General features: G+C 38.1%; 1 protein-coding gene across 3 annotated transcripts in view; it reads right to left on the bottom strand.

The window, feature by feature from the left end:
- The window catches only part of Mekk1 (mitogen-activated protein kinase kinase kinase 4), a 58,695-nt gene that overhangs the window by 23,955 nt on the left and 10,875 nt on the right, over positions 1–23,865 (bottom strand). The window contains exons 2-13 of one of the 3 annotated variants that reach the window (XM_076119713.1): positions 22,538–22,678; positions 10,587–10,672; positions 10,071–10,207; positions 9,356–9,577; positions 8,788–8,948; positions 8,263–8,372; positions 7,678–7,865; positions 4,909–5,045; positions 4,166–4,332; positions 2,336–2,558; positions 838–952; positions 238–353 (exon numbers count right to left, since the gene is read on the bottom strand). In XM_076119713.1, the coding sequence (XP_075975828.1) occupies positions 238–353; positions 838–952; positions 2,336–2,558; positions 4,166–4,332; positions 4,909–5,045; positions 7,678–7,865; positions 8,263–8,372; positions 8,788–8,948; positions 9,356–9,577; positions 10,071–10,207; positions 10,587–10,672; positions 22,538–22,678 (1,803 nt within the window). The remainder of the gene's footprint in view (positions 1–237; positions 354–837; positions 953–2,335; positions 2,559–4,165; positions 4,333–4,908; positions 5,046–7,677; positions 7,866–8,262; positions 8,373–8,787; positions 8,949–9,355; positions 9,578–10,070; positions 10,208–10,586; positions 10,673–22,537; positions 22,679–23,865) is intronic. The other 2 variants (XM_076119714.1, XM_076119715.1) reach the window with 2 other exon arrangements.

The raw sequence follows: 23,865 nt of genomic DNA, 5'->3' as shown, positions 1-23,865 counted from the left end.
GACCACTTGAGTGGGAGGTGCCAACTTAAACCACTCATAACCATCATAATCAAGTTCCCATAAATTGACTAACTTAGATTAAAGAAATATCTTAATTAAGCAAAATCACATCTAACTGTTCCCTTTCTTAAAACTACGAAAAGTAACTTACTCCAAATATACTAGGATTTAAACGTTTGTCTACAATGAACTATGCAATCAAATTAAACGTTCTACAATATTGTGAAAAGTCCTTACCGTCTTAGTTCATAAGTCCTCAACTCATCTTCATCTTTCGCATCGTTATGTTCATACTTCAAGTCTTCAAATACTTGTTCGCTGTCTTCTTCAGCAAATGATTCTGTTTGGGCCGCCTGAAACATCATTTAGTCATTAACTTACAAATTTCAATTAGCTTTTTAAAAAGGTATACGTGCAGGTATACGTGCACGTGTACACACGTAATTAACATTTACTCTCGAATACCTTATTAGAAAAGAAACTTTTAAAACGAAGGAAATATTTTAGACTGGATGGAGTTTCTGCGAAAATCTATCTAAAATATTTATTCACGGGCTTCAGTATTATTAAAAATATGAATTTTAGTGCATTTAAACCTGAATCTTGATAAAAAACTAGATTATGAGACCCAGAGTTAAAAAGAGGACTATTTATAAGATTCTCTGTTTCTGATCTCCGATCTATGTGTTAATTAGTAGCATCGCAATTCGTCAACAGAAAGACCGATCGAAGAAGAGTTTTGCTCTATTGAAAATCTATGCAGGTATTAAAATGTTTGGAAGTTTTAATGGTATTTATAAACTATGTATGTGTTGAATAATAAAACTTATAACTTACGTCTGGTTTCTCAAGCGTCAAGTAGACTTTGTCGAGTAGATAGTGTCTCATTTTGTCGATGAACATCATACATCGTCGCACGCCTTGAGTCTTCAATATCTCACGGTGGTATTCTCTGTGATGAAGAGGCATTGTATTATAAAAGGAACATTTCTAGTATTATATGGAAATTATTTGAAGGAATCCGTAGTAACAATGAAATCGTCACATGACAGCGACAGGTATTACTAAAAAACTATAATGCTCCTCGCCCCAGGCGACTTTTTGAAGCGATGCAGTCACGCTTCTAACGCGTGTTAGTTGCCTTTGCAGCAGTAGCGATACCAACGCGTTACTGCATCGCGACTGTATTGATACAAACGCGACCGCGTTGTGCAACATCGGGGAGAGAACGGAGGGGGAGGGAGCGGCGCGTAAGTGGGAATCATGACTGAATCGCGTTTGCACCGCGACTGAATCGCCTTTTCATCGCGACTGAATCTAGACCCGTGGGCGAGGGCACACAGCTAGCGACCGCTTTGCGTCTTTATCGATGCTACGCGCGACATCATCGCGGCTGCATCGCTACAAAATGTCGCCGTGGGCGAGGGGCCTAACGCTGGCTCCACACGAAGGAGTACCGTACAGCGTCACACGTCACACAACACGCGATATACATGCTTATAGCTACTAACGCACCTGTACAGCGACACGGGGCACTTGTCGAGCAGGCGCATGTGCGTGAGCTCGGCGAGCGCGCCCACGTCGAAGGAGTACCGTACAGCGTCACACGTCACACAACACGCGATATACATGCTTATAGCTACTAACGCACCTGTACAGCGACACGGGGCACTTGTCGAGCAGGCGCATGTGCGTGAGCTCGGCGAGCGCGCCCACGTCGAAGGAGTACCGTACAGCGTCACACGTCACACAACACGCGATATACATGCTTATAGCTACTAACGCACCTGTACAGCGACACGGGGCACTTGTCGAGCAGGCGCATGTGCGTGAGCTCGGCGAGCGCGCCCACGCCGAAGGAGTACCGTACAGCGTCACACGTCACACAACACGCGATATACATGCTTATAGCTAGCTACTAACGCACCTGTACAGCGACACGGGGCACTTGTCGAGCAGGCGCATGTGCGTGAGCTCGGCGAGCGCGCCCACGTCGAAGGAGTACCGTACAGCGTCACACGTCACACAACACGCGATATACATGCTTATAGCTACTAACGCACCTGTACAGCGACACGGGGCACTTGTCGAGCAGGCGCATGTGCGTGAGCTCGGCGAGCGCGCCCACGTCGAAGGAGTACCGTACAGCGTCACACGTCACACAACACGCGATATACATGCTTATAGCTACTAACGCACCTGTACAGCGACACGGGGCACTTGTCGAGCAGGCGCATGTGCGTGAGCTCGGCGAGCGCGCCCACGTCGAAGGAGTACCGTACAGCGTCACACGTCACACAACACGCGATATACATGCTTATAGCTACTAACGCACCTGTACAGCGACACGGGGCACTTGTCGAGCAGGCGCATGTGCGTGAGCTCGGCGAGCGCGCCCACGTCGAAGGCGTCCGGGCGCGGCGCCTCGGCGCTGCTGCCCGACGACAGCGACGACACGTAGCCGCTCTCCAGCGACTCCAGCGTGCTGTACTTGTCCGGCATGGGCTCCGGGCTGCTGGGCCCGCTCACCACGGACTGCACGGACTGCACTGATATACCTAGGAAGGGAAAATACTCGTGTAGCACATATTATAGTTAAATTTTACGCGTGGCCAGTACGTCGCTAAGGCTTGCATCCTCGCTGCTCACGGACCTTCCCGAGCGGCTGCCGACAACGTCCGAAGTCTGCCGCGCTGCACTGTATAAGACGCGCGGACAAGTTCAACGGAGAGAGTCTGTCACGCCTCGCGTTGCTTCCGCATTGGAACGACCACTACTCAAAGACTCCTTTCGCCCAGTGCTTCGAATGGAACGCCGTGAAATTAGTTGTTTTCTTGTTTGTATACGCATTGAGTTAAGATTATTATAAACATATTCAAGCCGGATCATTGTTTAATTCTCTACTGCTACAATGAGTCACACAAGAGTATATTCCCAGTAGTTCCCTCTAGAACAGTCACTCGAGGCACAGATTACAAAATATGTACTACGAAGCAGGGGCAATAGGAACGAATAGTATATTTTTTTTATTTCGTAAACGTAGATCCGGGCTTCTCTTTCATGTTTTGGTACAAAATTATTTGCAAAAGTTGTCTCTAATTTTTAACACAGCTACAAGAACTGCCACAGGCAGGGAACTTTTAATGTTCCATAAAATTAGTGACTCATAAATAATAACTCTCAATAAAACTCAGACCAAGTTAATAAAAGGTATGTACGCACTGCTGATCGGGCCGCCGGTGGCCCGATCAGCAGTTGGCATTTAGCGCGCGAAAGAACTTCGGGTGACAGAAGCCTGCTCAAGGTGACAACTGGGAATTTTGTTCCCACTTGTCTCACGGATGACAATTTGTCCCCATTAGCGTGATTTGGAAAGGGAACAGTTGAGAAAATTCGTTACATGGGCAACTGGCAATATACCCACGCAAGCACATCTAAATAATAATATATTATAATCATACTAGTTAACCCATTTAATGCGCGTACTTATGGAAATAATTATAATTTTTTTTTCATCGAAATAGGACCAGCAATCGCTAAGCTACAGAGCTCTAAACTTTGATAAGTTTCTTAGATTTTCGTTCCTGCGTGCGATGTGACGTCTCCTAACATACCGTTTCCTCCTAAACTACTTGAGATCGAAAAATGAAAATTTTTCAAAGGGTGCATTTCGTGAGCCCGAATAACCCGAGAAGGATTTGTCAATATTCCACCCCTAAGGGGGTCAAATTGGCGATGAAAAGTTGTAAAGAAGTGCGTAATTTTCAAAGCTAGAGACATTAAGATTTGCCCTCTTATTCATAAACACACTATAAACCTATTTTAGTTAAAACGCTACTATAATATGTTTTCTCTTTTTCATTTCGCTAAGCAGTGAAAGAAACAAAACACTTTATAAGCCTTTCATAACTTCATATATTTTTATGAATAAGACGGTTGATATTTAGATCTTACATTGGAAATAAATCAATATATCAATCAAAATATTTTGAAAAATCACTCTCCGAGGATTTAAAAAGTGTATGAAACTTTGTATAGATACTCTTCCAGTATTAGAGCTGGAAACGTATGTATAACAGTAGTATTTTTTTTTTTATAAAATAACTGTTTAAATCGGGCGAAGCCAGGGCGGGCCGTTAGTTTTGATATGATACAAGGTACTCACTACATCGACTGTCAACATCGTCCTTCCCGCTGTGGTCCTCTTCCTCTTTCACCTCATTACTCTCTTCTTTGATCTCCGACTGCGCGGAGGAGTCACTGCCGCTGGAGTCTGAAGGGTTCGCTGTCACGTTGAACCGCACTTGACATTGACGGTTTTCAGATGATTGTCTGTGGAAATATATTTTCATGACATTTCCGTACATTCCACAGGAAAGCGATCGTCCATAAATTACGTGGTATTTTTTAAAATTTCTCACGTATTTATGGACGCCTCCTAAATATGATGTTGGCCGAGGAGTAATCATAATAATGGTAGCTTAGTGGTTTACTTTCGACATAATTTACTTGGTAAATTCATCGCAAAAGTATAGAATACAAAAGATTTTCAAACAGAAATAATGCCTTAAATAACGAAGACTCTTCTGCGGATTAGTTTTGGGATCCTTATAAACACTTTCCCTCTTATTCATAAACACATTTTAGTATTTTTGTTAAAAAGCTACTAAACTAGGTTTTCTCTTTTTCATTTCGCTAAGTAGTGAAAGAAACAAAACACTTTATAAGCCTTTCATAACTTCATATATTTTTATGAATAAAAGGGTTTCAATATTTTTAATAGAATAAGACACATAACACAGACAGATATAATTTTTAACCATGGTCTTATGAATTTATTGCCATATTGCTTAAATAACTTTCGTGAGGATTGTCGCTGTGGTCGACGATCAGCTAGGAGATCATTACCTGCTAATATTAGAGTCGACGGAGGCTCTCTGGTGCACTCTGCGTTCACTTTTGAGTCTGATGGAGCGCATCATGCGTCGCATGGCGAGCAGGCGCATGCGCATGTGTAGCGCTGTGTTGTACCATAGACACATAGCCTGCGGAAAAAAAAAAATGAATCAGAACATTTATGTGTTAAGTCTACATAAAACACGGGAACATTCTCATTTCTTCAAAGGCAATTTTTTGCAGGGAGTTGTGTGGGTGTTTTAAAATGGCTGAATCTGGGATGTTAGATAACAATATGGGAAAATAAGATTCAATATGTTGACCCTAATTATTTCTTGTTTTTTAACCACTTTGCTAATGCAACTCGCCAAAACCTAAAGCAAAAATCGAGATAGACATGCTGGTCTTGTCGTAATTATCATATTATTAATCAATAATAATTAACAAACTACGAAGATGTTAGGTCATATCGACCCATCAGCCTTACATCGTTTCTACTTAAAACGATCGAAAAGCTGATTGACAAACATATAAGAGACGGACCTTTAAGAAACAATCCACTCCATGTTAGGCAATGTGCTTATCAACAAGGGAAATCGACCGAAACAGCTCTTCATCTAGTGATAGAACGAGCAGAGGCAGCACTGGAAAGCAAAGAAATATGCGTGGCAACCTTTATAGATATAAAAGGGGCCTTCGACAGAACCACCTTCGAAGCTATTCAAGATGCTGCTATAAAACATGGTGTGAACCCAACCATCTGCAGATGGATCGGGAAAATGCTGCAAAACCGAGTTATCAGTTCCACGTTAGCTGGCGATACCATCCACGTCAAAACAACCAGAGGCTGCCCACAGGGAGGGGTGCTGTCACCTCTGCTGTGGAGCCTAGTGGTCGATTCGCTAATGAAAGAACTGAACACAGGGCCATTCTACACGGTAGGTTACGCAGATGACCTAGCCATTATGGTCAACGGAAAAATTCCGACGATCGTCTCGCAGTTGTCACAAGAAGCGATCAAAATAGCAGAAAGATGGAGCAGAGATAACCACCTATCCATCAACCCTAGTAAAACCACCGCGATGTACTTTACTAGGAAAAGAGACCTCAAAAACTTCAAAAGCCTAAAGATGGCCGGAGAAGAACTACAATGGTCGACACAGGTCAAATACTTAGGACTAATACTGGACAAAGATCTGACCTGGAAAAAACACCAGGAGCATATAACCAACAAATCCCTAAGAATTTTTGGCATGCTCAGGAGGGCCTATGGCAAAACATGGGGACTCCAACCAAAGGTACTATACTGGATCTACACAATGATGATCCTACCCATCATCAAGTATGGAAGTGTAGTATGGTGGCCAAGAACCAATAAAGAGACATGCAAGAAAGCGCTCAGCACAATCCAAAGGGTTGCCTGCATGTCTATAACAGGTGCCTTCAGAACAACACCAACGGCAGCAATGGAAACCTTACTTGGAATCACTCCATTGCACCTTACAGTCCAAAGAGAGGCAATCAATGCGTTGAAAAGACTCAAAGATGCAAACCTCGGGACAAGGAAGATGATGACGTGCAACCATACAAACATGGGCATAAAACCTCATCTAAAAGAGATGCTAGATATGAACTCTGACAAAATACAGACAATACTAGTCACTCACAGAAACTTTAAGATGACGATTCCGACGAGAGAAGAATGGAGTCAAGGTCTCTACACACAAACCAAATCGAGACAGATATGGTACACCGATGGCTCCAAAATGCAGAACGGCACAGGAGCAGGCGTCCACTCGGAGGACTGCAGCATAAGTACTAGCCTAGGCAGATATGCTTCAGTCTTCCAAGCAGAAGTACACGCAATCATCGAATGCACCCAAGAGATTATAAAACGAGATACAAAAAATCGCGACATTTATATACTCAGCGACAGTCAAGCAGCAATTAAAGCTCTTTGCTGTTCTAAGGTCAATTCGGGACTTGTACTGAATTGCATAAAGAACCTGAACAAGGTAGGTCGTACAAACAACGTTAGGCTAGTTTGGGTACCAGGCCACGCGGGCATAGATGGGAATGAGAAAGCTGATGAACTTGCACGGAAAGGATCAGAATCACTCCCAATAGGTCCAGAACCAATAATTGGACTACCTGATGCGACAGTCAAACTGGCAATAACCAACTTCACCAGGGACCAGCATCTGAAAGAATGGAAAGCCATATCTGGACTAACCCATTCGAAACTGTTCATAAATAACGTCAACAAAAGCTGGAGTAATAACCTAATAAACCTCAGCAAAGACAGCATCAAGAAAATACTTGGTGCTTTCACAGGACACTACGGCACGAACTACATGTTAAACAAAATAGGAGCCATAGATGACCCTAAATGCAGGCACTGCAATGAAGAAGCAGAAACCATGAAACACATACTGTGCGAGTGTGATGCTTTAGGAAGGAAAAGAATGGATCTTCTAGGATGCGGTTACCCTAAACCGGAAGACTACAGGCTGCTTCCGGTGGGGTGCATAGCAAAACTGATAAGTTTTGCCCTGCCCCCCAACGTCTAGAGTAGCAAAGGAGGGGGTGACACAAAGGATCAGGAATGGTCGAAGTGTCAGCCAGGCATTAACTGGCACCCCCACCCCTAAGATAAGATAAGAATCAATAATAATTTCAACTTTCAACAATGTGAGTGAGAGTAAGAGTTTTCAGGTCAACACGAAAAGCCGCATATTCGTTACATCAAATTGCTTTAAAACAATTTTTTATAGCACTCACCTTAATCCTATTATTAAAAGGAGCAGTAGCGAGTTGCGGGTGTTCCACCGTCATGTTCCGACTGGACGGGTAGAGCGACACCGCGTTATAGAACGAGTCTAGCAGCGCGCCCACCTCACGCATCGCGTTGCCGATCGCGTCCGAACACTGCTGGCAGTCTAGCGATAGACAGCCGTAGATCTGGTCTTCTGTTAACAGAAATTTGCATTATAATTTAATTAATTTCACAGATAGATGACCACTCAGTAATTGAACAGAGCGTCTCTGTGCTTCAGGGGTACGTCAAAAGTCAGCCCCGGTTGCTGTCAATTAAAATAACAGTCGTAAAGCCAAGGCAAAGGCGTTTCAGACGTGTTTAAACAATTTGGTAATAGGTTGGTCACTGATTATAAATTAATTTAACGCTACTGAGCAAGGGTCTCCTCCCGGAATGAAGGAGGGGTATTAAAATTAGCAGTCAGTATGATAACTTTTGGGTGGCAAGAGATTAGTATTTGAACCTTTACTCAACAGTTACATTCAACTACCTCAAAGTAACTTGTGTTCATAATATAAAAAGTAGATGTGTTCAATTGTGTATAGTACCTTCACTAAGTTCATGTTTGTCTTCAAACTGGTCTGAAGTGAGATCTTCGTATGAACTCTGTGGGTCTGAGCGATTGTACGTCGCCTTGCACGGGTTCGTGTTTATAAACCTAGAAACAATAGAGAAAGTTAATTAATAATTACTAACTTAAACATGCCAAAATTCTGAGAAAATGATAACCATTCTGAATTTTATATATACGCTCATTTTGATCAGTTAAATTTTATTTACAATACATAATATAATCATGAAAGGCAGCTAGTGATCAGACTTTACGTAAGTCACTTTATATATTCTTTATGATTTCGTACGTAATAGTCACTACGTATACGTGCACGTACACTTCACACGCACCTACGAAATCTTGAAATAATTTCCAACGGATATACGAATTGTAAACCAAAGCAGTTATTTGTTCAACATTTAACTGGAAAGACCTATATCTCCTCTAACACTACTTAAGGAAAGGCAAGCGTAACACCAAAAAGACGTATAACACAAATGATTTATAAACAAAAACTTACTTAAACTCCATAATATTATTAATCACAGTAGGAACGATGTTTCGTTGCGCACAGAGATACGCGTCTTGCTGCGCGAGGGTCCGACCTGCTAGTTTAGCTTGCAGCTCCAACCAGATCAGGTCTTTGAGCTCGTTCTGCCATACTTGCTCTTCACGACTTATCTGTAAGACAAAGGGGATATTAGCTCATGTCTTTTTTTGGGACATATTTATAAAATCACGTGTTGAATATCGATTAAGTAGTAATGTAGATTTATAGTGAAAATTGTACTTTTTTACATGTATTAAAAAAACTAGTTTAATAAAAGGGTTTGATAGTGTATTTTCCTGTCAGAGAAACCGGCCCAAGAATCAAGTACAGTAAGTAATTTATAGGAAATCTCCAAAAAAAATTACAATCTAAAAGAAAAAAAATATGTTTTTTGCAGACACTACTTTGAGGCTTGGACTACCTACTTACTTATTTAAAAAGCCTTTCTAAAGCAGGTCTAACCATATCTATGGAAGAATCTAGACAAAAATACACAGATTGTTTTATCTACAAATAAATAAATAACTTTTATACTAACAGCTCGCTTACAACCCTTCTCAATATTCCCCATATTGATCAGCAAACTAAAAGTTTTGTGGAAGTTGACGCGGCTGGGCGGCAGTTCCTCATCACCGTCGCACCTCCAGCGCTCCTCAGCAGTCACCTCGCCCAGCAGCGACTTGTCCGGACATGTCTGACAGGACTCCCGGTTCTTAGGCCGCGAGGTCAGTGACATGAACCGGTTGCATGATTCCACCTGCAATAGTACGAGGGGGGCATACTTATGGTGTCATTGGAAAGGTATGATGGTGTTTAATAGATAAGTTTTTAATTGATGGCAGATGTGGTCTTTGGAGGATGCAATAATTACTGATGGCACTTAAAAGGAATGCAGCTCTTACAATCTTGACAATTTTCATAGTTTTTAAATTCCATTCTTCCGGCTTACAGTCACGTAAGATGTATCGCTGAAATGGCATGTTCATGTAAAACAAACTGAATATATAATCGCCTTTTTAAAAGAGAATCTTCTGGGCTTCTGTTAACTGTTAACAAGTCAACTTGGATCTGTTTTAGGTGGTGGTGCACTATTTAGAATCCTCGCTCACCTATTGAAGCAAGCAAGCTTGAACCACAGTTTCTGATGGAGTGTACCTCCAGGCCACCATTTTATCATTCATTATATCCTCTAAATCAAGAGCCATCAGAAAATAATTGTGAATGACTACCAGGTATAATTATAAGACACTTACTAGCGTAGGTACAGCTGGCATGGGGTTAGGCGAGGGTAGGGAGTCGGCTCTCACGTCGTGAGTCATGTCCTGCTTGCTGTCCCTCGCTCTGGTGCGCAGCAGCTTCAAGCTGGCACGTTTCTTTAGACGATCTGACACTGGAACAGAAGATATTTTATGATTATCGTTTATTATTTAGACTTTCAACTCCACAGCTAGCGATAGGCCTACTTTAGATAGAGTTACCAAGTAAAGATTTTATTTTTCAAGTATTGTATGTTAGAGTATTTGCTACAAACTAAGCGTACGCGGTTGAGTACGTCTTGGAAGTTTCAATCTTTTCACCTATAGAAGACCCTTAAGGTTTAATTTTTTAAAGACTGACCTTGCTTGGTCCTCGGGTCTTAAATCATTTTCAATGCAATATTTCATCAAATTCGGCAAATGCGAATTAGCCGTTAAAACGTTTACAGAAAAAAGCATTTATCATAATAATGTGGAAGTGAAGAAAAGACCAACAAAGAAGTTGATACTTACTTGGGGAGCCGTGTTCTTGATTTTCCACCGCCTCTTTCTTCTCCCGAAGAAGCCGCTGGAAGCCGGGCGTTGAATCAAGATGATTTCTGCAACATGCAAAGTAAATAAATAAGTACACCTCTACACACGACTGTTTGTTTATTGTTTTCTTTTTATTTATTGAGGTCAATGTTAGTAGCTGATAATGTGTTGGTAAACAATAAACATTTAAAACACGAGGATGGTAATTAATGGTGATAAACTTATTAAATAAATATTGTTCAGAAAAGTCGTTCCTACAAGAACATTCCCACATAAAATGTATTTTTAAGGTTCCTTTTAGTGGTATACGTAATTCATAATTAGGCCTTTTTCTTCTTTTGACGGTCATGATAGTCAAGTATATGTACTAATATGTTCGCTTGTATGAAATACTGCAAAGATTCACTGACGTCCGCGGCAGATTTAACGTCGCGTCGGAGTAAAGGTAGCCTAACATACACAAGTGCTTCCTGTTTACAAAGACCCATTACATGTAATCTTGTAAGTCGGAATATATTAGCACACATAAAATAATGTTCATAGAATGCTAGAGAAATTCTCGTTTCCAGCGTTTATTATATGAAGAATGCAAAATGTTTACATGTTACAAACTTTGACGTAACATTTTTACCGTCCTAGCTGGCTACAAAGAGTAAACGTTCCTCCATTAGTGAAAAAGAACATTTAAAATCATTTTTCTTTACGTAAGAAACGCTCAGAGCTAGTTACGCTCACCGGTCGGTAAACGAATTGTGGATTAAGCACAGTCATTCTATAGATGGGTGACCGCTTATTAGTGTTCGGACTGGGCGTTTTTGTGCTTCGGAGGGCACGTAAAATGTTGGTCGCGGTTATTATCAATTAAGATAGCAGTCGTAAAGCCATGTCAAAGGCCTTTCGGTGGAAACAAATTTGAGACTAGGTTGACCACTAACCACTAACCATACGATGAAATAAAAATAAATGTACAGACTCACATACAGCGCGAAGACGACAGCTACCTTAGACAAGCAGCCGTCTACTGCATATAATTGTATCTCTTAATGAAAGCCATTAAGATAATATTGAACAACAAAGGATTGGTCAATATAACTGATGATTCAATTACTTAACAGGTTATGTAATATTTTTAATTGAAGATATCGTTAGAATATTAATCTATTTAAAGTGTTAGAGGGGGTCTGATAAGACTCGCTCTGTGGGAAAATATTTCGGTAATAAATGTTTATGATAGCGAGGATTGGGAAGTTTAAGCCGACTTTTATGCCTTGAAGAACACGTAAAACCATGAGTCCTGGGCCTGACCTGTTGCCAGTCTTGTCTATAATCCTTCCCATCGGGTTAAAAAGAGATAAAATAGCGAGTATTCTTGTACATTGTGTGAAGGGGGCATCCACTAATTACGTGAAGCATTTAAGGGGAGGTGGAGTGGCTTGTCGAGCCAAATCTCATCTAATCTAGAGATTTGTACATAATAAGCTAAGTCCTGAAGAGTTGACTGGTATCAATGAAATGACTCTAAATCTAAAACAATAAATAAATAATGATCATCAGCATATGTCAAGATAATAATATGTCTTTGGAGAAAATCATGATTGTAAGTAGTACCTATATGTATTTGTCACTACATCCGGAAACCTCGTAAACCACATTAAATACATCCGCTTATAATGATAATGTTTGATAATGTTTTCGTTCTATGATTCATAGATCACACGAACAAATAGCACTCAATAAAACTGATACATATACAAATGTGATATTTCGTCATTACGCATCCTGTGTCAGGTGTGTTTATATTTTCATCAGTTTATTAATGTTTAGTGTTCATCACTGATTGTGATTATATTATGAACATTTATTATTATGGCAGGTAATATACGTTTATATTTACATTGTGTAAATGATGATTCAAAAGGCTATGAGTTTCTTATGAGTTGTTTTCATTTGAATGAAGAAAAAAAGGCAGTACTCATGGTAGGTTTGTCGAGAAAAAAAATATTATGCGGACCAATCACAGGTTCAATTTATTTTTCTCCTGTGAACCGCAATGTTATCGGCCAGAAATAGGTAATTTAAAAAATCGCTAACACATAAATTTTGTCAACCTCAGCCAACAGCGAACCTTGCACACAAGCCTTCCTACTAAGTTGTCAGACTATATCGAGCCTTTTCAGGAAGAACATCGTAAGCGCCAGAAATCCCAAAAAAGTGTTACAAAATTAACCGCCAGATTTACTGATTTTGCATCTTATGGCACTTACTTTAGAGTTCAAAGTAGAAATGTAACTATTTTTTTTAATTTGAAACAAATATTTTGAGAAATATTTTTAATAAAAACGTTCTCCTGTAAAATATGCAAAATGGCGGTTATGATCTTCTTCCTGAAAAGGCTCGATATTAATAAACCAATAGTCCATCACACAGATCCATTACTACTTATAATAAGTATACCTAGTATAACTAATATCTCAGACTGGAACGAATAGTAAACAATGTTGTTTGAATAAAAATTACCAATATGTAAATCAAGTCATTGACCCCGTTCATTTTACTGAGAAACTTGAATTAACAGGAAAATCTCTTCAAGGTCATCGCATATAAGTTTTTTCGCAATACTAATGTACATATGTTGTGACGTAGCAACGATATTTTATGAATTACATCCACTTTTTTTGGAAAAATAATGACTATTTTTCCTGTCTCTATTCTTCTAACGGGATGTGTTACTCAATACCTATTTAGGTAATATTGTAACGTCATATTTATTTAACATTTTGTACAAAATAAAATGTAAATAAATAAGGTTTTAACCTTACTTATTGCCTTATAACGAGAGCATTAACCAACTCTTAGCTACAAAAATAAACTCTAAAGTGACTTACACAGGAATCGAATTCAGTTTCATTCATTCAGTCATTTCGGTCACACAATAAAACCTAGGTACTAAATCAGATACCTATAAATTAGGTATACAACACATGAAGTTATTTTTTGAGATCCTTGTAATAATATGACCTCTACACAGTCACACAGAAATTTATTTAAAATTGACTCGACCCTGCCTAATGTAAAATCCCGCAACTCCCCTAATTCAATCTTGATTAATCTTGAAAAGGAGATAAAATGCATCCTATCGCGATAAAGGACAGATAAGGCAATGACCCTGCCGAATAAACATAATTAAGTTAAAGTATATCGATTACCTCAAACTCTGTTTTTTGTTTAAACTAGTTAGACTGAGGTAAATCTAGGTAAGTACCTACAATACGTTCAGTTTAGTTTATTGTCTATGTTTCCAGGTCAAGACTTGTCTAAATATACCGACCGGTGGCTTGGGTATGTGTAAATGAGCATAAAGTTAAGTAAATAAGCTCTTATTATACATGTAATAGATCTAGGAACATATGTAAGTACATCTATCCTCCTACCTAACTAAGTATCTATATGTAAAAATCGCATCGACTAGAGAACCTGCATTTTCATTGGTTAAATAACTTCGTAACTACTTAGTATTTTTGTTTAACAAAAAACAGGTGTTAACAATACCGAAAACCCGCACATAGCCAACGTGGTGGACTTAATACCTAACACCTCACTCATTACGGGAGAAGACCCTGGCCCAGCAATTGGACATTACTGGGTTAGATTTATTCATTTACAGTGTTTCACCAGGTGAGTTCACCAGGAATTAGTGTAGCATCAGGACTTTTAATAACTAATTATAAACGCTTATTAAGCTCTGGCTATATTTTAAAACTAAACGCGATCAATGACTATTAGTTGCTCTCTCACAGCTGAAACCCACTTTTCTACTGACGCAACACATATTTCCGATGTCACCAGAAAGCAATATTATCCAATAATATTTATTTGTGTATATTCTAGGTCGTACTGCTAAAATCCGTATTTATTTCCGTGAGTCATGACCGAATTATCACGTTATCATTTCATTCAGTACGATAACATTTTGATCTTGTTTTATAACACTTGTGAATGAATAAGAGTGCATATTTTCGGATGATTTGCAAGAGGCTGTGAATCAGAAATGATAAAAAATAGGAAAAAACACATGTATTGTAAAGGGACCTCCCTATTTAAAAAAAAAATGTATTTTTTGTTATAGCGGCATCGAAAATACATAATTTGTGAAAATTTCAGCTTCCTAGCTATTACGGTATATGAGATACAACCTAGAGACAGACGGACAGACAGCGGCTTTGTGTATAGAATTCTAAAAATGAGGTGAAAAGAACACTGGCCGAATGCGGAACCTTCATTTAAGTACGAATTTAAGGTTTCATTTCTTCCTATCGGTCGCGAACATCGGTCGAATGTACAAATATTATCTATAGGGCAGTGCACTGCGACGCTGACGTTCACAACATATGTTTCATACGACCGATAGTGGGTCGACCGTCAACAGCGTAGGAGTAAAACAAGCCTTAAAAGCCTTAAATCATTACATTAAAACCTTATTCCCGTAGGGGTAGGCAGAGTCCAGAGAACGCCACTTGCCTTACAAACTTTCCTTGCTTCATTCACATCCATACATCTGTCTATATTATGTCACTAGAATACACTTAGTATGAGATAAAATACAGTATCTGAGTTTCAGTATTCGATCATTACGTCTAGGTTAGAAGAGATTCGCTTCTAAAACAAATTCTCTCTGACAAGTGATTATACTTACAGGTCATTGGTGAAATCCTTGAAACCGGGCATGTTTCTGACAAATTTTATCAATAACGAAATACAATTATGTAGCTAAAACTTGTTATCAAACTACTAAAGTAAAAATAAAAACAATAACAGCCACTTAATTTACACACTTATTGATTTTGTCCTACATACACAGCTTTCAAACGAACAATGATATCAGCAAAATATAAATATTTCTTATCACCCAGATAGAATACTAAATGCGTGTTTGGCGGCGCCATATTCGATAATACGTAAAAACTACGATAAATCTATTTATATTTAAAACACTTTATTTCCTTACAAAAGTAGTAGGATGTATTACAAAATCAGCCCAGCCTTTCTTTCAACTATGTTGGAGTCGGCTTCCAGACTCACCGAATGCAGCTAAGAACCAGTATTTTACACGGAGCGACTGCCTATTGGACCTCTAAAACCCAGTTACATGGGTTTATAACACGATACCCCTCAGTAACTGGTTGTCAAACTTTCAAGCTTCTGATAACGGGTAACGACTGTCCAAGATCTTCGAAAATAACAGCCAAGACCCACAATTTAATGTGCCTTCCTGTATGTATTAACACACGCATAATTTAGTCAAAACGTGTTTTCTACTACTCGAAAATAGGAATCTTATTGCCACTTCTAGCCAGATGCACCCACAGGTCACAAAACGATCAGTGGGTTAAAGATCCTTTGGCGTGGACAGTTGGAAACTCCATAGACTTAGTGGCTTTTGAGCTAAACGTCTCCATGCAAGGACGTAAATAGTCGCTACCTTGGACTAGCTACAGCTAAAACATTGCCTTAGATAAGCAGATATATCGAAAACTGCCTATTGACTGCCTCTGTGGCGCGGACGGTAGTCTATGCGAATGCCGCGCAAACACACAAACACACTTAACACTGTATAAACAAAGTCCTACATAGTTGGTTTCAATAAAACTGGCTATAGATTACTGAAGCTTATAGGTAACTAATTTGTAGACGCGTTCACCTTTCAAGGGGCGTATCTACGTCAATTTTAAGGAAAGATTCGATGATATCTATCAGCTGATCATCATGACACAGCAAAGAAACCGTCGAAGATTTCTTTGCAACATCGGAACTAAAATTCGGAACTCGTAATAAAGTAAGTCAAATATAGTACAATCATCTTGTTGATACGCAAATGTAAATACTTATTGCCAAATATTATGAAACAATCTTGTACCACTGTTTATATTTGAGAATTTAATCGTTCAAATTGAGGACAGGTATCTTGGATGTGAAATAAAGTGATATTATGGTGAAATCTTAAATGGGGATGCCGTGATTTGAGCATGCTTTATGTATCTCAGTTAACAAATATGGTTAGCCAGCGTTTACTATATATTTATTGACTTCAAAAAATGCGGCAGGTCCTCAATTTGTCTGTATTTTGTTAAGTCTGTTACTTTATTGCTTTTTATTTATTACGGGGAGGATCGATTTAAATGATTCTTTTATATTATAAAGAAGAAAATATAAGTATAGATTTAAATCACTAAAAAATTTGATGATTCATCTGTTACGTCAAGCCAGTAGTGTAGTGTATCTATTCGACTGAGATACACAATAGGCCCCGGCGCGGTGAGAATACAATAGTGAATACATTGACATGTTACTAGGCCACAAGTTCTAAGCTGTATATGTACAGACCAAATTACCAAATTATTTTTAATTAAAGTTTCGGAGATCAAAAAGAGCAGTGATAGCGATAAGGGTCCTTCCTGTGGACAACGCTTCTTATTAGCAAAAGGACCTAATCACTAGTTTATAAATCAACACATTGGGTTTAAAATAATTTATTTAAGTCAATATTGTAGAAATAATCGTTGCAATTCACCTTTTTAGGGGAGCGGAAGTTGTCTAACAAAGTGACAAGCAGTCCGACAGATCACACGGTACGGATTACATGAGATTTGATGACAACGCTTCTCCTACATATTGTTATAGCATTAAAGTCGAGAGCGGCTGTTAACTGATAAGTTGATAACTGACGTGGCGGCCCGTCACTCGTCTTATCGTGTCGTAAATACGCTAATTATGTACGTTCTCGTATAGCTAACTCGCATGGCTTCACTTGCAGGAAAACTTTCATCAGCTTATAGGAGTTAAAAAATGAAAATAGATCCACCTTTGATTCCATATCTTGAATTAGGTATCTTCATTACAGATTACATCAAATATAATCCCTATTTCAGACCCTTTAGGGATGTTTTTGATAAAAAACAAACTATCTTTGATTTTGGGTTTTCAGTTAATTCCATGCAAAATTTCCAGAAAATGGGTGCAATAGTTTAGTCGAAAAAGGGTAACAAACGGACAGCCTTGTGCATTTGTAATGTTAATCAGTTATAGTTACGTAGATGTATGTATGTTTGTTATCTCCAGGTAGAGCATTTGTGTAAGATATAAGCAAATATCACGATTAAGTTTCTGGTGAAGAATGTCGAGAATTCGTTAGGTAAATATTTTATTTCTTTTTGGATAAAGTGTTACATAATACTTCCAAGATTTTCACATTTTCTCAAATTTATTCTGCGTTTGGTTTACTAACTACAGGAGCAAATTCGAAACAACTTGCTATTTTCATAAACTATCTTCTAAAAGTACTTACAAGAAATGCTTTCTTTGCTACTTTTATGATTAGTTTTTCATAAAGTGGACCAATGAGGGATTACTCCTTGTGTTTACCACGCTGACCAAGTGAGTCAGAGTCACTGCATTCCTTTAATAATTGATAAAAAATCTCAGTGATCTCGCAATGATCTGCAAAGAACAAAATAATCTTTAAACACTTTTAATTCCTTTTAAATGAAAATCCTTGCTTGGCTGGTTACTAAGCAAGAATTGTGATTTAAAAACCTACCCAGAAGCTATCTTCGGCGGGTAAGAAATTTCGGTTAACAAATATAAATCAGGTACCATTTAATCTTGAAGAACAGAGTTATGTATAATACGTATAATATTATTTGTTTCTTAGTATCTAACACACTATAAAGTGGTGATAACAATTCATTGTAATCGTATTATACGGTGTTGTTTGCGGAAATTAACATCTACGATGGGTTTTCTGCAGAATATTGTGGACTTACATTAATTGTATTTTCTTCAGGGTTTAATACACTATTCTATCGCTAAATATCTATTTAAATTATAAACGCAAATATTTAAAGGATAAGATGACTGATTAGCTTTTTCTCTGTTGGCTAAAATAGCTAAAAATATTTAGACATTATTTGTTGTACCAGTACCTATTTTATATTCTCTGAATAAACGAGGTAAGGTGATGATACACAAGGCAAGAGTAACACAAGCCAAAAAGTAGAGCGCTCGAAACCTGTGAGTAAAATATACATTTTTCACGAAAGTCTCTCCACGCAGATAAAGTCACAGGCAAAAACTAGTGATACAATAATAATACTATCACGATTGTTAACGTACAAATTAGTTACAACATATTTAAACAGAAACCAAAGGTTAGAAACAGGTGTCCGTGTGCACGCAATACAAATAAGTTCAATACCTAGCCAAATAATCTGTGGAAATTCCATCCGATAAGTAAAAACTAAATTATCAGCAGGTGGTATAACATCTGATAATCCGTTTTTACCTATTGAGAGGAAATATTCTAGAAGTAAATGTAAATAATACATCTAAAGTCTATTGCAGAACGGACTTTCCTCAACGAGAGTGGAGTCACGTTTTCCTTAGTTTAGCTAGACATTGTTGATAGTAAAGAAATGTACTATTTTATTTATTTAAGTACCTAAGTATTATGCCCGACCTAGTTTGGCTCGCGTTAGGGTAATTTGCAGCTCCATAATATTAATTGTATGTGTACACTAGCTGACCCGCGCAACTTCGCTTGCGTCACATAAGAGAGAACGGGTGAAATTTTCCCCCGTTTTTGTAACATTTTTCGTTGCTACTCCGCTCCTATTAGTTGTAGCGTGATGATATATAGCCTATAACCTTCCTCGATAAATGGGCTATCTAACACTGAAAGAATTTTTCAAATCGGACCAGTAGTTCCTGAGATTAGCGCGTTCAAACAAACAAACAAACAAACTCTTCAGCTTTATAATATTATATATTATATAGTATAGATTATCCAGGTATGCATGTCTATACGGTACACGCGCACATAATATAATGCAGGTTTCAATTAGTACAATTCTGTCATTCTTGATATTAAACTCACTAGAACATCATTTTTTCTTTACGATAAGAATTAAGTAATGGAAATAAAGACAAACTAGCTTGAAAGCGGATCCGGCAGACTTGATACTGTTCTCCTCGAATCTAAAACTTAAGCGCAGAGCTATTTTTATTCCTTCTTCATCAACCCTCTTCAGATTTCTGCCACTTTTAAAGCTTTTCAAGAATCTCAGGTGTTTATCTATTTTTGACTATCTACCCACATGAGGAGTCCCTAAAACACGCGAGAGCAAACAGCCAATGCGGTAAAACATTATATGGAGTGAACAGATAAGAATATAATCATCATTATCTGTACTTATTCTGATAACGATCACACTTCCGCTATAGTCTATAGTTAGCAACAATTATGTTTAACTATGTCCATTATTCATACATAACTATAAATGCTCACCGGTCGGTAAACGATCAGTGGCAACTTTTGGTGCGAACACTTCATAAATACGCTGGTATGGGTGCGTCATAGGTAGTAGTATTTATTTATTTATTTATTTGGGACATAAAACAGTTACAAGTTCAAACTTAACACTATAGTAATAATCATACCAATTATATAAACGTATATATATAATATATGTAGTATTTTAGGTGATAGTATAAATTTTTGTTTATTGTTTTAATCAAGATCGAATACTAGAAAAAGTCAAAGAATTTCGGGCTGTTTAGACCATTTTTACCACTAGGTTGATCATAAACTGCGCGTAAAGAAAAGAAAAAATACATGACACATGCCTTTCTAAATATATATTTGTAATGTTTTCTCTACAAGTGCTGCTACTACTAAACAGGTTACTTACCGAATTAAATGAAAAGTCGCAGGTTCAAATTTAAAACCAAAATTTTAAAATACATCAAGGGAACCTATGGAACATTACAGCTTTAAAACTCACTCCTTAATATAAATAATCAAAAGCCAGAAAGCATTAGCTAGCTAGCTAGTTATTCTATAGTTAGCACACACATTGACGTATGTAGGTATATAAATTTTACTGTAAATAAATACATTTCAACAAGTACGAACATGTGCTCTTCACAGTTCGCCGCGTCAACACAATAGACATTTCACGCACTAATCATTCGTTCATTATTATGTTTTATTTCGTTCCCAACGGACATAACTATATTGAACAATAGGAACTACGTGTGTTTAAAATACCTATGTACTTGAATATCGATTGATATAAAGAACAAGCTGCATAGATCACTGTGTTTTGATTTTGCTTCTGGTGAACCTATAGCCTATGTCACATATAATACTTTTAGGCTTCAAATATTCCCGTACTTTCCGTAACAACATCACCGTCAGAGGAACGAACCTCGAAATACTATCCTATGCGCGGTAACTTTTAAAATATACGACCGTATGCCTTTATAAAACTCGTTAATTAAAAGTAATTAATACTATTCTAATTTCAGGGATCTATTAAACTCGTACCCAGAATGACGATAAAAAAGGTTTTACGATCTTATGCGCTGAAGGTGTCGAAATGCAACATTAAAAGTTTGTTTTGTTTAAATAATAATATATGACGTAAATTGCAATTATTTGCTCTGTATACAAGAAATTAAAGCAAACAAACGACTTCAATCTGAAAAGTACTCTCCGTTAAATATATTTTATTAAATTATTGCTATGCGAAATCGCGGGGATTTCTCGTTGAGGGAAAATCCATTGACAATAATATAATTGCGAAATGTTTCATGAATTAACGTCACTTAGTAACCATATTGCATAAAACATTTTATGTTTCTTGCAATAATGTGAAGTATATATTTTGACATATTGTGCATACCTTATATAGTCCCAGTTATTATGATGTTAGAATATATGAGTAAGATAATGTTATACCATTGCGTGGTTGTAATAATATAGACTTTACTAGTTTTGTTTTATTTTGTGTAAAAAGTCTGTAGTTAAAGGCATTCCTAATACAGCAGGAAGTTGAAATACATTATTATAATAGATAATATATGTAACAGAAAAAAAAGTGAAGATACCACAATGATAAATATAGATATAACGACATAATCTCTTACGTAACAGGAACTGATAATTTTAACACAAATATTTATAAAACATCAAATCACTAAATGGATACTTGTCTTTTCCACCAATTCCGGTGAATTTTCCCGTGACTAGACCACTGATACTATTTTGTCCCAGTTGTCCAATTAAGAGACAACTCATCAGGACCAGTGGGTTTCAATCTTGCGTCTGTCTCATTAGCCCCATGATTATTCTGCAATGGGACAGCTGGCACCAAGAAAATGGCAATTGTCTCGCTAACCCCCGGACAAATGGAACAAAAAGGGGCAGTTGTCCCGTCGCGGGACCCTCAACGGGACTAGTGGGATAGTTCTATGGGTGTAAAAAATACGCACAAAAAGTGTTTTAGCTAGGACCTATTAAAACTCACGGATTCAATGGTGTAAGGAAAGGGTGAAAGCAATCATGCAAGAAAAACGCCACACAGAAATAAATAACTTAGTATTTAAGGGTTAACAATAAAACATGTTAAACATATATCGTAATAGGTACATAAGGAGTGATATTATATAATAGGAATATGTATTTAAGACAAACACACATAATGACTAATCACAGCGTATTCAAATAGCACTCAATGACTCGACTATCTACCAAAGTACTAGCAATTTAGAGCAATTCAGCCGAAGGTCTTAGACCCGGGAATATGAAAATACTGAAGATAAATAAACTACAAAAAAAATATTAAAGATTTAGCAGCTGGGATCATGTAATCCGGTGCATGTGAAAATTGTATTATAATGCCACGATTTTCTTATTGAAGCAAGCCACGACCAAAGATTTACGCTCGCGTTACAATTAACCATTTCTCTTTGCAGTTGTATTTTCCCTAAAAGAAACTTTCTCTGCAAAGAAAATGCCTGTCTGTTTGTCAACCGGGCGGTCTGGTGAATAAGACCGAGTGCTATTTGAATATCAAGTGTTAAGCCACACTAACTTTCTGCCCCTCTCCTTGTCGCGGATCCTTGAGCGCGGCGGCGTGGTGCCGAGGAGATCAGCCTCGGCTCCATCCCCGCAGTCAGCCAGCAGGAACTTGGAGGAATGCCGAGGGTTTCTGAACACCACATCTTTGCAGTCGCTGGTGAAGAGAAGAAGACGATTAGAAATTCACTTACTTATTGATTGCTACGTCTACACTGGAGGAGCCCAGCAAGAGCCGAGCACAAATTTGTTTAGTGTGGACTGACTTAAGAGCCTCGAATGAGCGCGTTTTTAGAAGAAATTTGTGCTTGGCTCGTACTCCGCTCCTGCTTGGCTCTCCTAGCATAAACGCAGCATAAATTCGTAAAAAATAGATTTAAAATATATACATATAGACATTTTAAAAAGTAAAGGTTTGTTTTTAATATTTACGTGGCTGTAGAATGTGGACCTGATGACCTCAATGCCTTTTTTGTTTTTTGCGTATATGGTCATCCATAGCGTAAAGGCCGCTTCTGTTTACCATATGACAAAACACCTGCCCTTTCCTTGGCTATCATTATCTGTGACTGGTTTACTGAATCCATCACGGTACGAAAGTGGTCTACCTTGGGAGATGATGAACCAACAATTGAGTTGCTATTTTCCCTGTATCGTTGCGAAAATGGTAAACCATTGCATTAATGAATCCGTTTACCCGTGATTATCGTAAGAAATGCTATTGATAGGAGGAAACCATTGACATGACCTATCAACAATGCCACTGAGAATGGCTCTTTATGGTGGGATAATTACTGAATGGTTGCATAACTGAAATAATTTGTTAAATATTTGAAATGCTGATCGATTACTAAGGTATTTTAGTCTTAATACTGCAGGAATAAACTGAACTAACGGTAACTTATATTAGCAATATGCCTGGAAAAACCTTGAAATTGCCTAATTCAAAGGATCTTTAACTCCTCATACAATTTATCACAATTTTCTGCTAAATTTCTCACCTTCAAGCGCTATTTACCGTAAACAATACTAATAGCAGCTATTAAACCAGTGCTCTAAGAACGAATAAATCATACAAACATTGTTATCAGTCCCTTATCAGCGTACATTGGCCGTGCATGTGTGGTAGACGTGATAACCACCTGGAAGGTCATGAGCTTGAGGTCCTGACCTTTACTTGCACAATATCGGCATCGGCAAGAAAAAAGATCTATCAGCATCCATTTATGCAAGCGCACACCGTTGGGAACTGAGGTGCTCATAACGTCACCGGTCGGTAACCGATCTGTAAGATAAGCAACCCATGGCGGGGTCATTGCATAGATGGATGATCGCATAGTGGTA

The sequence above is a fragment of the Anticarsia gemmatalis genome, chromosome 11 (genome assembly GCF_050436995.1).
Source record: "Anticarsia gemmatalis isolate Benzon Research Colony breed Stoneville strain chromosome 11, ilAntGemm2 primary, whole genome shotgun sequence".
In the NCBI taxonomy this organism is placed as follows: domain Eukaryota; kingdom Metazoa; phylum Arthropoda; class Insecta; order Lepidoptera; family Erebidae; genus Anticarsia; species Anticarsia gemmatalis.
Note: the sequence above shows the minus strand (reverse complement) of the source record. Positions and strands in the feature narration are given on the sequence as shown.